At 47.9% G+C, this 13,835-nt stretch overlaps 1 protein-coding gene across 2 annotated transcripts in view; it reads left to right on the forward strand.

The window, feature by feature from the left end:
* Positions 1-13,835, forward strand: part of LOC124046671 (mitotic deacetylase-associated SANT domain protein-like) — a 44,837-nt gene that overhangs the window by 12,014 nt on the left and 18,988 nt on the right. For both annotated transcript variants that reach the window (XM_046367313.1, XM_046367312.1), the window contains exons 3-7: positions 5,348-5,662; positions 8,508-8,895; positions 9,416-9,482; positions 10,805-10,947; positions 11,188-11,291. In XM_046367313.1, the coding sequence (XP_046223269.1) occupies positions 5,348-5,662; positions 8,508-8,895; positions 9,416-9,482; positions 10,805-10,947; positions 11,188-11,291 (1,017 nt within the window). The remainder of the gene's footprint in view (positions 1-5,347; positions 5,663-8,507; positions 8,896-9,415; positions 9,483-10,804; positions 10,948-11,187; positions 11,292-13,835) is intronic.

The raw sequence follows: 13,835 nt of genomic DNA on the forward strand, positions 1-13,835 counted from the left end.
CTGTTTCTGCTACCCTGGTAACTGTTTCTGCTAGTACTGTTGGGCTTGAGGAGCTGCAATAACAGTCCTCTTTGATGAATGTTGTTAAAACAATCCATTTCGTTGTTGTTTAATGGCAGAGGGATTCTGGCTCCCTTATCTAGAAGTAGATCAGAAACAAAAAGCTTAATGCACCTGCCAAGGCCAATCAAGCCTGAAATGATGTTGTTTATGAATGATTAGCACTGAGCAGAATAAGCAATCATCATCCCAATATTAACACAGCAGTATCTGAATGATTTAGCACGGTCTGTCTTCATGGAAGGGGTTTATTGTTAGGTTACAGATTACTCATGTTATAACGCAAATTCTAAAAATGATAAGCAATACTCCTATTTTGTGTGTGTGCAACAAGCAGCAAGAAATGCAAACCACATGTGTCCTCAGTGCAACCTAGTGCCCTAAATGTCGTTTAACGAATTCAGTGCCTTTTGAGAGGTGTAACTTGATTGATTTCACCTCATTTTAACATTGTGTCATAAAGAGCAAATGTTCAACTTCATGAAAGAGAATCTCAAGAGGATAATAAAATAATGACTATAGTAAGTGCCAAATAAAGTAACAGGGTTGACCGTAACAGGGTTGACCGTAACAGGGTTGACCGTAACAGGGTTTACCGTAACAGAGTTGACCGTAACAGGGTTGACCGTAACAGGGTTGACCGTAACAGGGTTGACCGTAACAGGGTTGACCGTAACAGTGTTGACCGTAACAGTGTTGACCGTAACAGGGTTTACCGTAACAGGGTTGACCGTAACAGTGTTGACCGTAACAGGGTTGACCGTAACAGGGTTGACCGTAACAGGGTTGATGATTTCATCTTAAATTAGCCATTAATCCCCTTGTGACAGGAAATGGAAGTGTGTTGTGTGCAACAGGGAGGGTCAATTGAATGCAAGCTTCACAATTTTGTTGTTGTTGTTAAAACATTTCTAGCTTTGTTTATCTACGGGTAACAGGTTTGTCTATCTACGGGTAACAGGGTTGTCTATCTACGGGTAACAGGGTTGTCTATCTACGGGTAACAGGTTTGTCTATCTACGGGTAACAGGTTTGTCTATCTACGGGTAACAGGTTTGTCTATCTACGGGTAACAGGGTTGTCTATCTACGGGTAACAGGGTTGTCTATCTACGGGTAACAGGTTGTTTATCTACGGGTAACAGGTTTGTCTATCTACGGGTAACAGGGTTGTCTATCTACGGGTAACAGGTTGTCTATCTACGGGTAACAGGGTTGTCTATCTACGGGTAACAGGGTTGTCTATCTACGGGTAACAGGTTTGTCTATCTACGGGTAACAGGTTTGTCTATCTACGGGTAACAGGTTTGTCTATCTACGGGTAAAAGGGTTGTCTATCTACGGGTAACAGGGTTGTCTATCTACGGGTAACAGGGTTGTCTATCTATGGGTAACAGGTTTGTCTATCTACGGGTAACAGGGTTGTCTATCTACGGGTAACAGGGTTGTCTATCTACGGGTAACAGGTTTGTCTATCTACGGGTAACAGGGTTGTCTATCTATGAGTAACAGGGTTGTCGTGTTACGCTCCACCAGCTTTAGTTTTCCACCACAAAACACCAGAAAAGGACCATAAAGAGTAGAACCTGCTCCCCTGCTTTTACTCTCTATATATTTTACAACGTGGGGGTGGTAAGGGGTATATGCAGACTTGGTCTTCCCCTACATGACGGTGCAGTTACATCTAGCGTGTAACGGTGCGTCCCTCGTGTCTACCTCATGCCTCACCATATAGAATATAGACTAGGTTAACCTGCTGAATGCTGACTGGTCCCGTTTCACTCAGCACTCCTCCATCCTCCCCCATTCATTCCAGCATAGGGCTGAAACCCCTCCCCTGTTCATTCCATCATAGGGCTGAAACCCCTCCCCCATTCATTCCATCATAGGGCTGAAACCCCTCCCCCGTTCATTCCATCATAGGGCTGAAACCCCTCCCCCATTCATTCCATCATAGGGCTGAAACCCCTCCCCCGTTCATTCCATCATAGGGCTGAAACCCCTCCCCCATTCATTCCATCATAGGGCTGAAACCCCTCCCCCATTCATTCCATCATAGGGCTGAAACCCCTCCCCCATTCATTCCATCATAGGGCTGAAACCACTCCCCATTCATTCCATCATAGGGCTGAAACCCCTCCCCGTTCATTCCATCATAGGGCTGAAACCCCTCCCTCGTTCATTCCATCATAGGGCTGAAACCCCTCCCCCATTCATTCCATCATAGGGCTAAAACCCCTCCCCTGTTCATTCCGTCATAGGGCTGAAACCCCTCCCCCGTTTATTCCATCATAGGGTTGAAACCCCTCCCCATTTATTCCATCATAGGGCTGGAGCCCCTCCCCGTTCATTCCATCATAGGGCTGAAACCCCTCCCCCATTAATTCCATCATAGGGCTGAAGCCCCTCCCCGTTCATTCCATCATAGGGCTGAAACCCCTCCCCCATTCATTCCATCATAGGGCTGAAGCCCCTCCTCCGTTCATTCCATCATAGGGCTGAAACTCCTATGGGGTGTGTACTTGTGCAGTGCTCAGCTAAATGTATGCCTCTCTTTCTCCTGTCCTGTCCTGGCTGGAGTTTTCCACTGGGAATTAACAGTGTATAGGCCTCCAGCATCAGGTCATACTCACTCCTATAGGTGTCAGCCTCACTCACTCACTCACTCACTCACTCACTCACTCACTCACTCACTCACTCACTCACTCACTCACTCACTCACTCACTCACTCACTCACTCACTCCCATAGGTGTCTGCTGCACTCACTCACTCCTATAGGTGTCTGCCTCACTCACTCACTCCTATAGGTGCCTGCTGCACTCACTCACTCCTATAGGTGTCTGCTGCACTCACTCACTCACTCACTCCTATAGGTGTCTGCCTCACTCACTCACTCCTATAAGTGTCTGCCTCACTCACTCACTCCTATAGGTGTCTGCTGCACTCACTCACTCCTATAGGTATTTGCCTCACTCACTCACTCCTATAGGTGTCTGACACACTCACTCACTCACTTACTCACTCACTCACTCACTCACTCACTCACTCACTCACTCACTCACTCACTCACTCACTCACTCCTATAGGTGTCTGACACACTCACTCACTCACTCCTATAGGTGTCTGCCTCACTCACTCACTCACTCACTCACTCACTCACTCACTCACTCACTCACTCACTCACTCACTCACTCACTCACTCCTATAGGTGTCTGCCTCACTCACTCACTCCTATAGGTGTCAGCCTCACTCACTCACTCCTATAGGTGTCTGACACACTCACTCACTCACTCCTATAGGTGTCTGCCTCACTCACTCACTCACTCCTATAGGTGTCTGCTGCACTCACTCACTCCTATAGGTGTCTGCCACACTCACTCACTCCTATAGGTGTCTGCCACACTCACTCACTCACTCACTCACTCACTCCTATAGGTGTCTGCCTCACTCACTCACTCACTCCTATAGGTGTCTGCTGCACTCACTCACTCCTATAGGTGTCTGCCACACTCACTCACTCCTATAGGTGTCTGACACACTCACTCACTCACTTACTCACTCACTCACTCACTCACTCACTCACTCACTCACTCACTCACTCACTCACTCACTCACTCACTCACTCCTATAGGTGTCTGACACACTCACTCACTCACTCCTATAGGTGTCTGACACACTCACTCACTCACTCACTCACTCACTCACTCACTCACTCACTCCTATAGGTGTCTGACACACTCACTCACTCACTCCTATAGGTGTCTGCCTCACTCACTCACTCACTCACTCACTCACTCACTCACTCACTCACTCACTCACTCACTCACTCACCACTCACTCACTCACTCCTATAGGTGTCTGCCTCACTCACTCACTCACTCACTCACTCACTCACTCACTCACTCACTCACTCACTCACTCACTCACTCACTCACTCACTCACTCCTATAGGTGTCTGCCTCACTCACTCACTCACTCCTATAGGTGTCAGCCTCACTCACTCACTCACTCACTCACTCCTATAGGTGTCTGCCTCACTCACTCACTCACTCCTATAGGTGTCTGCTGCACTCACTCACTCCTATAGGTGTCTGCCACACTCACTCACTCCTATAGGTGTCTGACACACTCACTCACTCACTTACTCACTCACTCACTCACTCACTCACTCACTCACTCACTCACTCACTCACTCACTCACTCACTCACTCACTCACTCACTCACTCCTATAGGTGTCTGACACACTCACTCACTCACTCCTATAGGTGTCTGACACACTCACTCACTCACTTACTCACTCACTCACTCACCACTCACTCACTCACTCACTCACTCACTCACTCACTCACTCACTCACTCACTCACTCACTCCTATAGGTGTCTGACACACTCACTCACTCCTATAGGTGTCTGCCTCACTCACTCACTCACTCACTCACTCACTCACTCACTCACTCACTCACTCACTCACTCACTCACTCACTCACTCACTCACTCACTCACTCCTATAGGTGTCTGCCTCACTCACTCACTCACTCACTCACTCACTCACTCACTCACTCACTCACTCACTCACTCACTCACTCACTCACTCACTCACTCCTATAGGTGTCTGCCTCACTCACTCACTCACTCCTATAGGTGTCAGCCTCACTCACTCACTCCTATAGGTGTCTGACACACTCACTCACTCCTATAGGTGTCTGCCTCACTCACTCACTCACTCCTATAGGTGTCTGCTGCACTCACTCACTCCTATAGGTGTCTGCCACACTCACTCACTCCTATAGGTGTCTGCCACACTCACTCACTCACTCCTATAGGTGTCTGCCTCACTCACTCACTCACTCCTATAGGTGTCTGCTGCACTCACTCACTCCTATAGGTGTCTGCCACACTCACTCACTCCTATAGGTGTCTGACACACTCACTCACTCACTCACTCACTCACTCACTCACTCACTCACTCACTCACTCACTCACTCACTCACTCACTCACTCACTCACTCCTATAGGTGTCTGCCACACTCACTCCCATGGGCTTCAGCTGATGAAATACTCTACATCTTCACTTAATTGTATGATGTTTGTTTAGGGAATTGAACATCAATTCACAGCATTATGCTAGTTTTACCTTCCTGGTCATATTATAGGCTCACTTCAGTACGACAACACATGAAGTCGTAAGTTGTTTGTTTGCTCATTTGATCTGTAAAGGAAGCCTGTTCAGGTAGCCTCTCCAGTCAGGTATTTGATGATGTGTATATCTGTCTGTCTCGTCGTCAGGCACAGCACCACAGGCCCTGGAGCCCCCAGAGACCAGCGCCAGGGCGAGGGACCATGGACAAGGATTCAGGGGGCCACAGTGCCAAGCGGCCCCGTGATGAGAGCATGATGCCCCTGGTCATTCCTGTGTCAGTCCCCGTACGAAGGCCAGACCCGTCCTCGTCCTCCCCAGACGGGGAGCACTCTACCCCGGGGACAGGCTGGCCACAGAGACCCTTCACCCTCCAGGACGTGACCAGTATGGATGGCAAACCTTCTGTCATTGTCACCCGCAGGCGATCTCTCAGGAACTCTCTGTCAGAGAGCTCAGGACAGGTAGGTGCTAGTCCCACCCCCCCCCCCCCTCACACACACACCTTACTAACGTCTCCTCAAGTACCATAAGTAGAGGCTTGGTTCATATCTCTGTTTCCATATAATCTATTACAATCCTACATATCCTGCCACCATGCTCTAGCACCCATGTCCCCCCCCCCTGCTGCTCCAGATCAGGTCAAGGAGATTATTAGCAGGGGCTATCCACACTATAGATGGAGATATATTTCCTACTACTGTACTGTACTGTACAATAACCAGGGTGGTGGTGTACTGGACATGTTATGTGTATGGGGATAATGTACAAAATAGAGAATGAACACATTTCCACATTTCTCCTTTAATTCCCCTGGTGAGGAAAGTGCCGTTTTTATGTGCCGGTCTAGTGATGGTTCTGTACTCTGCTCCTGCTCATTTCGTGGCAAAGTTTGCAAATAACAAATAATATATACAAATGATATACTTTCTCATAGTATACTTCTGCCAGGTAAGCTTAATATACAGTTAACATTTAATTGAGCAGGTTTTGGGTAAATTATTTCTGTCAACACACAAGACGGTTATCACATCAACTGGCTACACACAGTGACAGACAAACACACAGTGACAGACAAACACACAGTGACAGACAAACACACAGTGACAGACAAACACACAGTGACAGACAAACACACAGTGACAGACAAACACACAGTGACAGACAAACACACGTGCCAGACAGACAGACGGGCAATACTGCTGGAAATGAATGGCCAGATATTGTGTTAGGTTTAGCTTTTTAATCCAATAGTGGCTAACCAGGGGTGGGATAATGTCAATGTTGCTCTGATTAGATAGTAGCTGGGAGCTTGCAATGTCTGTTACTTGTGAGATTTGTTTATGACAGTTTGCGGTAGAACACGTAAAAATTGCATGTACTTTGAGAATTGTTTGGCGAGCCCCTCATCTCTGGGCTGCGATCGACATGCTGGAGACCCCTGATGTAGAATGTATCCTCTCTAGTGTCTGACCAGATGAACAACTCACTTAGACTGCATGCTGTAAACAGTGCTTCATACTAACTGTTGTATAGGGGTGTGGACAGGGGAACATGGTGGACAGGGAGACATAGTGGACATGGTGAACAGGGAAACAGAATGGACAGGCAGACATAGTGGACATGGTGGACAGGGAAACAGAATGGACAGGGTGGACAGGGAAACAGGGTGGACAGGGAGACATAGTGGACAGGGTGGACAGGGAGACATAGTGGACAGGGTGGGCAGGGAGACATGGTGGGCAGGGAGACATGGTGGACAGGGTGGACATGGAGACATGGTGGACAGGGAGACATGGTGGACAGGGAGACAGGGTGGACAGGGAGACATGGTGGACAGGGAGACATAGTGGACAGGGTGGACATGGTGGACAGGGAGACATAGTGGACAGAGAGACATGGTGGGCAGGGAGACATGGTGGACAGGGAGACATGGTGGACAGGGTGGACATGGAGACATGGTGGACAGGGAGACATGGTGGACAGGGAGACAGGGTAGACAGGGAGACATGGTGGACAGGGAGACATGGTGGACAGGGAAACAGAATGGACAGGGTGGACAGGGAAACAGAATGGACAGGGTGGACAGGGAAACAGAATGGACAGGGTGGACAGGGAGACATGGTGGACAGGGAGACATGGAGAACAGGGTGGACATGGTGGACAGGGAGAAATAGTGGACAGGGAGACAGGGTGGACATGGTGGACAGGGAGACATGGTGAACAGGAGAACAGGGTGGACAGGAGAACAGGGTGGACAGGAGAACATGGTGGTCAGGAGAACAGGGTGGACAGGAGAACAGGGTGGACAGGAGAACAGGGTGGACAGGAGAACAGGGTGAACAGAAGAACAGGGTGGACAGGAGAACAGGGTGGACAGGAGAACAGGGTGAACAGGAGAACAGGGTGAACAGGAGAACAGGGTGGACAGGAGAACAGGGTGGACAGGAGAACAGGGTGAACAGGAGAACAGGGTGGACAGGAGAACAGGGTGAACAGGAGAACAGGGTGAACAGGAGAACAGGGTGAACAGGAGAACAGGGTGGACAGGAGAACAGGGTGAACAGGAGAACAGGGTGGACAGGAGAACAGGGTGGACAGGAGAACAGGGTGAACAGGAGAACAGGGTGGACAGGAGAACAGGGTGGACAGGAGAACAGGGTGGACAGGAGAACAGGGTGGACAGGAGAACAGGGTGGACAGGAGAACAGGGTGAACAGGAGAACAGGGTGGACAGGAGAACAGGGTGGACAGGAGAACAGGGTGGACAGGAGAACAGGGTGAACAGGAGAACAGGGTGGACAGGAGAACAGGGTGAACAGGAGAACAGGGTGGACAGGAGAACAGGGTGGACAGGAGAACAGGAGGAGAACAGGGTGGACAGGAGAACAGGGTGGACAGGAGAACAGGGTGGACAGGAGAACAGGGTGAACAGGAGAACAGGGTGAACAGGAGAACAGGGTGGACAGGAGAACAGGGTGGACAGGAGAACAGGGTGAACAGGAGAACAGGGTGAACAGGAGAACAGGGTGAACAGGAGAACAGGGTGGACAGGAGAACAGGGTGGACAGGAGAACAGGGTGAACAGGAGAACAGGGTGGACAGGAGAACAGGGTGGACAGGAGAACAGGGTGGACAGGAGAACAGGGTGAACAGGAGAACAGGGTGAACAGGAGAACAGGGTGAACAGGAGAACAGGGTGAACAGGAGAACAGGGTGAACAGGAGAACAGGGTGGACAGGAGAACAGGGTGGACAGTAGCAGTCATGTATTTCTGTGTTTGTACTGATGTTCTACCTTCTTCTTTAGAACGGTGGAATGGAGGGAGGGAACGACAACGACGGCAAGAAGCCCAAACGCCGTCCCCGGCCCGAACCCCTCTTCATCCCGCCTCCCAAGCCTGGCACCTTCATCGCCCCTCCTGTCTACTCCTGCACCACTCCCTACCAGAGCCACCTCCGCTCCCCTGTCCGGCTAATAGACAACCCCCTGACCATGCCGCCCTATACCCCCCCGCCCATCCTCAGCCCGGTGAGAGAGGGATCAGGTCTCTACTTTTCTACCTTCCTCTCCTCTGCTGCATCCAGCCAGGGTCTGCCTCCAGCCAGGGTCTGCCTCCAGCCAGGGTCTGCCTCCACCCAGGGTCTGCCTCCACCCATCACGCCCAAATCAGCCACACGCAGCCTGCTGCGATCCAGTGAGTACCACTATCTGGGGCCTACTGGGGTTGTAGTCCAAACCTACTCAACCCCCTGTGCTTCTGGGGGTTGTAGTCCAAACCTACATAACCTGTTTCTTCTGGGGGTTGTAGTCCAAAACTACTTAACCTGTTTATTTTGGGGGTTTTAGTCCAAACCTGCTCAACCTGTCCTACTGGGGTTGTAGTCCAAACATACTCTACCTAGCTGGGTGCTGCACTGGTTTCCCCAGATCCAGATAAAGCTAAGATTATCTATTGAGCAAGCTTTTTAGTCCAGGGGTAAACTTAATCTGGGAACGTGAAACCGGCCATTAGGATTTAAACACGCTGTCATCAGAATGAACTGTAGCTGTGTGAGTTGGACCATAACTTTATTCCCTCATATAAACATTTATTGAGTAATACGCATGAAGTAAGCTCACTTCCTCAAAATCTGCTCTACTAAATATTTTCTGTTGTAAAAAGAGATAAGAATAGTACATTTAACGGACAATTTTTTTGGTGTTGTGTTTTTCAGACAGCGTTGACATAACCCCACCTCTGCTCTCAACGATCGGTGAGGCCACTCCAGTCAGCATAGAACCGTGAGTACACACACACACACACACACACACACACACACACACACACACACACACACACACACACACACACACACACACACACACACACACACACACACACACACACACACACACACACACACACACACACACACACACACACAGAAACACACAGAACACACACACGCAGACACACAGACACACAGACACAGACACACACACACACACACACAGACACACACACAGACACACACACACACACACACACAGAAACACACACACACACACACACACACACACACACACACACACACACACACACACACACACACACACACACACACACACACACACACACACACACACACACACACACACACACACACACACACACACACACACACACGAACACACACAGAACACGAACACACACACACAGACACACACACGCAGACACACACACACACACACACACAGACACACACACACACAGAAACACACACACACACACAGACACACACACACAGACAGAACACACACAGACAGAACACACCACCCTCCATACTTCTTTCATCCCATTATCAGTTACGTGAATGGATCTCAAGTTTAAGATTCGAGCCTGAGAGGCTAAAGTACTTTTAAATCAAAATACTCTGAAATCAAAGTACTTTTAAATCAAAGTACTTTTAAATCAAAGTACTCTTAAATCAAAGTTAGAGTCAGAGAAGATACTCATCCAAGGCCAAACAACTAGTCACTGTGTGTCTTTCTCAGTGATGGTGCTGAGTCTATTGATATGTGCTGCAGTAGAGGAGGACTGTTTTTGTGTTAGCTATGAAAGGATAGATTGGGTGCTTTGGATCTGACCCAGTTAGCCTGTATCACGGTCCTGATTTTATTCACAAAGACAGAGGAGTGTATGTGTGTGTGTGTGTGTGTGTGTGTGTGTGTGTGTGGGAGGTGGGGGAGTGGCGATTGCTTGGTGAGAGAAAAACAGGGTGCATTGTGGATTGTCTTCCCTTTCTTCCTCTCTCTGACTGGTAGCAGCTGGCTAGTAATCAGGCCGGCCGGGCGGGTCAGGCAGGGGTAACCTCCAGTGGTGATAAATCAGGTCTTTCAGCTGAGTCTAGAGCAACCAGCCTCCTCTGCTTCCTCCTTATTTTCTTTAAATAAAAATGTACCTAAGTTATGAAAGCTTCCCTGTCAATCACAACAATATGATCTAGATTTGTAATAATGGAGGCTATGCTATAGCAGGACAGAGAGACTGCATTTCATGCGCATTTCTGAAAGTGTCTCCCGTCTCTCCAACTGACCACTGGCTATACATTCTGTCATCTCAGGCGTATAAACATCGGTGTGAGGTACCAGGCAGAGGTACCAGAGCTGAGGCAGCGTTCAGCGGCCCAACAAGACCATCCCAAGGCTGAGCTGGTCTGGGCTCCTCTCCACGACCTGGAGGCTAAACCTGAAGACCAGGAGAGAGGTAATACACTAACAAAAGTATCAGCTAACTGTCCCACCGATAATACTGTCATTAACCAGGTTGGTATTATCCAATAGAAATTAGTCAGTAAATCATGCATTCAGTAGTGATTTGAAGAACCCAGTGGAAAACATTTGCTGATCATGCTACAGTATCTCAATCACAACCTCTCTTTCTCTCTCTCTCTCTCTCCCACCCCCCTCTCTCTCCCCCTTCCCCCCACCCTCTCTCTCTCTTCAGTGGATGACCTCATGAACCTGGCGTGCTCAAGCGCTCTGCATGGCGGAGGGACCAATCAGGAGCTGGCTCTGCACTGCCTGTACGAGTGCAAGGGTGACATCATGGTGAGCAATGCATGATGGGTCATGATGACTGAAGAGGGATGACAGGGAGGGGTGAGAGCTGGGTCGCATTCATTAGGGCACATTGTAGCAAAATGGTTTGAAACTGAAAATGAACAAGAGTGTTTAGGTGTTGACAGATTGTACCTTTGTTTGTGAGGGTTTTCTTCCATCTTGCGTGTACTGAACAGAGTACAATCTTGGCTTTGGTGGGTGGGATTTAACTGGACCCCGGCTGTGTTCCAATATCCATACCAGCATTTCTTGCTATACCACCACCGAATGCATACACAATGCATTCAATTTTTTATGTTTTAATTTGAGCCATTTAGCACAGCACTCTCTACCACCAGCAAACACAAATGGTGTATGGTATGGTAAGGGTATTAGGGTGTATGCTATGGTCATGCTATAAGGGTGTATGGTATGGTAAGGGTATTAGGGTGTATAGTGTGCTATTGTAAGGGTATTAGGGTGTATGGTATGCTATGGTAAGGGTATTAGGTTGTATAGTATGCTATGGTAAGGGTATCAGGGTGTATGGTATGGTATGGTATGGTAAGGGTATTAGGGTGTATGGTATGGTAAGGGTATTATGGTGTATGGTATAGTAAGGTATTAGGGTGTATGGTATTGTAAGGGTATAAGGGTGTATGGTATGATAAGGGTATTATGGTGTATGGTATGGTGTGGTAAGGGTATTAGGGTGTATGGTATGGTAAGGGTATTAGAGTGTACGGTATGGTAAGGGTATTATGGTGTATGGTATAGTATGGTATTAGGGTGTATGGTATTGTAAGGGTATTAGGGTGTATGGTATGATAAGGGTATTATGGTGTATGGTATGGTGTGGTAAGGGTATTAGGGTGTATGGTATGGTAAGGGTATTAGGGTGTATGGTATAGTAAGGGTATATGGCATGATAAGGCTATTAGGGTGTATGGTATGATAAGGGTATTATGGTGTATGGTATGGTAAGGGTATTAGGGTGTATGGTAAGGGTATTAGGGTGTATGGTAAGAGTATTAGGGTGTATGGTATGGTAAGGCTATTAGGGTGTATGGTATGGTATGGTATGGTAAGGGTATTAGGGTGTATGGTATGATAAGGCTATTAGGGTGTATGGTATGGTATGATAAGGCTATTAGGGTGTATGGTATGGTAAGGTTATTAGGGTGTATGATATGGTAAAGGGTATTAGGGTGTATGGTATGGTATGGTAAGGTTATTAGGGTGTATGATAAGGTTATTAGGGTGTATGATATGGTAAGGGTATTAGGATGTAGGGTATGGTATGATAAGGGTATTAGGGTGTATGGTATGGTAAGGCTATTAGGCTATTAGGGTGTATGCAGTGGTGTAAAGTACATAAGTACAAATAATTTAAAGTACTACTTAAGTCGTTTTTGGGGGTACTTGTAACGGTCTTCTTCCTCCTCTGACGAGGAGTAGTAGGAAGGATCAGAGGACCAATGCTTAGCGTGGTAAGTGTTACTTTTAATAGAACACAGAAAAATACAAAATAACAACGTGAAATAACAAAAACCCAAAACAGTTCCGTGTGGAACACACAGACACAGAAAATAATCACCCACAAATCAAGGGTGAAAACAGGCTGCCCAAGTATGGTTCTCAGTCAGGGACAACGATTGACAGCTGCCTCTGATTGAGAACCATACCAGGCCAAACACAGAAATACCAACTCATAGAAAAACAAACATAGACAACCCACCCAACTCACGCCCTGACCATACTAAAACAAAGACATAACAAAAGAACTTAGGTCAGAACGTGACAGTACTTTACTATTTAGATTTTTGACTACTTTTAGATGTCTGAATGTTGGAGTGTGCCCCTGGCTATCCGTACATAATGTCTGAATGTTGGAGTGTGCCCCTGGCTATCCGTACATAATGTCTGAATGTTGGAGTGTGCCCCTGGCTATCCGTAAATAATGTCTGAATGTTGGAGTCCGGCTATCCGTAATAATGTCTGAATGTTGGAGTGTGCCCCTGGCTATCCGTAAATAATGTCTGAATGTTGGAGTGTGCCCCTGGCTATCCGTACATAATGTCTGAATGTTGGAGTGTGCCCCTGGCTATCCGTACATAATGTCTGAATGTTGGAGTGTGCCCCTGGCTATCCGTAAATAATGTCTGAATGTTGGAGTGTGCCCCTGGCTATCCGTAAATAATGTCTGAATGTTGGAGTGTGCCCCTAGCTATCCGTAAATAATGTCTGAATGTTGGAGAAAATAATGTCTGAATGTTGGAGTGTGCCCCTGGCTATCTGTACATAATGTCTGAATGTTGGAGTGTGCCCCTGGCTATCTGTACATAATGTCTGAATGTTGGAGTGTGCCCCTGGCTATCTGTACATAATGTCTGAATGTTGGAGTGTGCCCCTGGCTATCTGTACATAATGTCTGAATGTTGGAGTGTGCCCCTGGCTATCCGTACATAATGTCTGAATGTTGGAGTGTGCCCCTGGCTATCCGTAAATAATGTCTGAATGTTGGAGTGTGCCCCTGGCTATCCGTAAATAATG

The sequence above is a fragment of the Oncorhynchus gorbuscha genome, linkage group LG10 (assembly GCF_021184085.1).
Source record: "Oncorhynchus gorbuscha isolate QuinsamMale2020 ecotype Even-year linkage group LG10, OgorEven_v1.0, whole genome shotgun sequence".
In the NCBI taxonomy this organism is placed as follows: domain Eukaryota; kingdom Metazoa; phylum Chordata; class Actinopteri; order Salmoniformes; family Salmonidae; genus Oncorhynchus; species Oncorhynchus gorbuscha.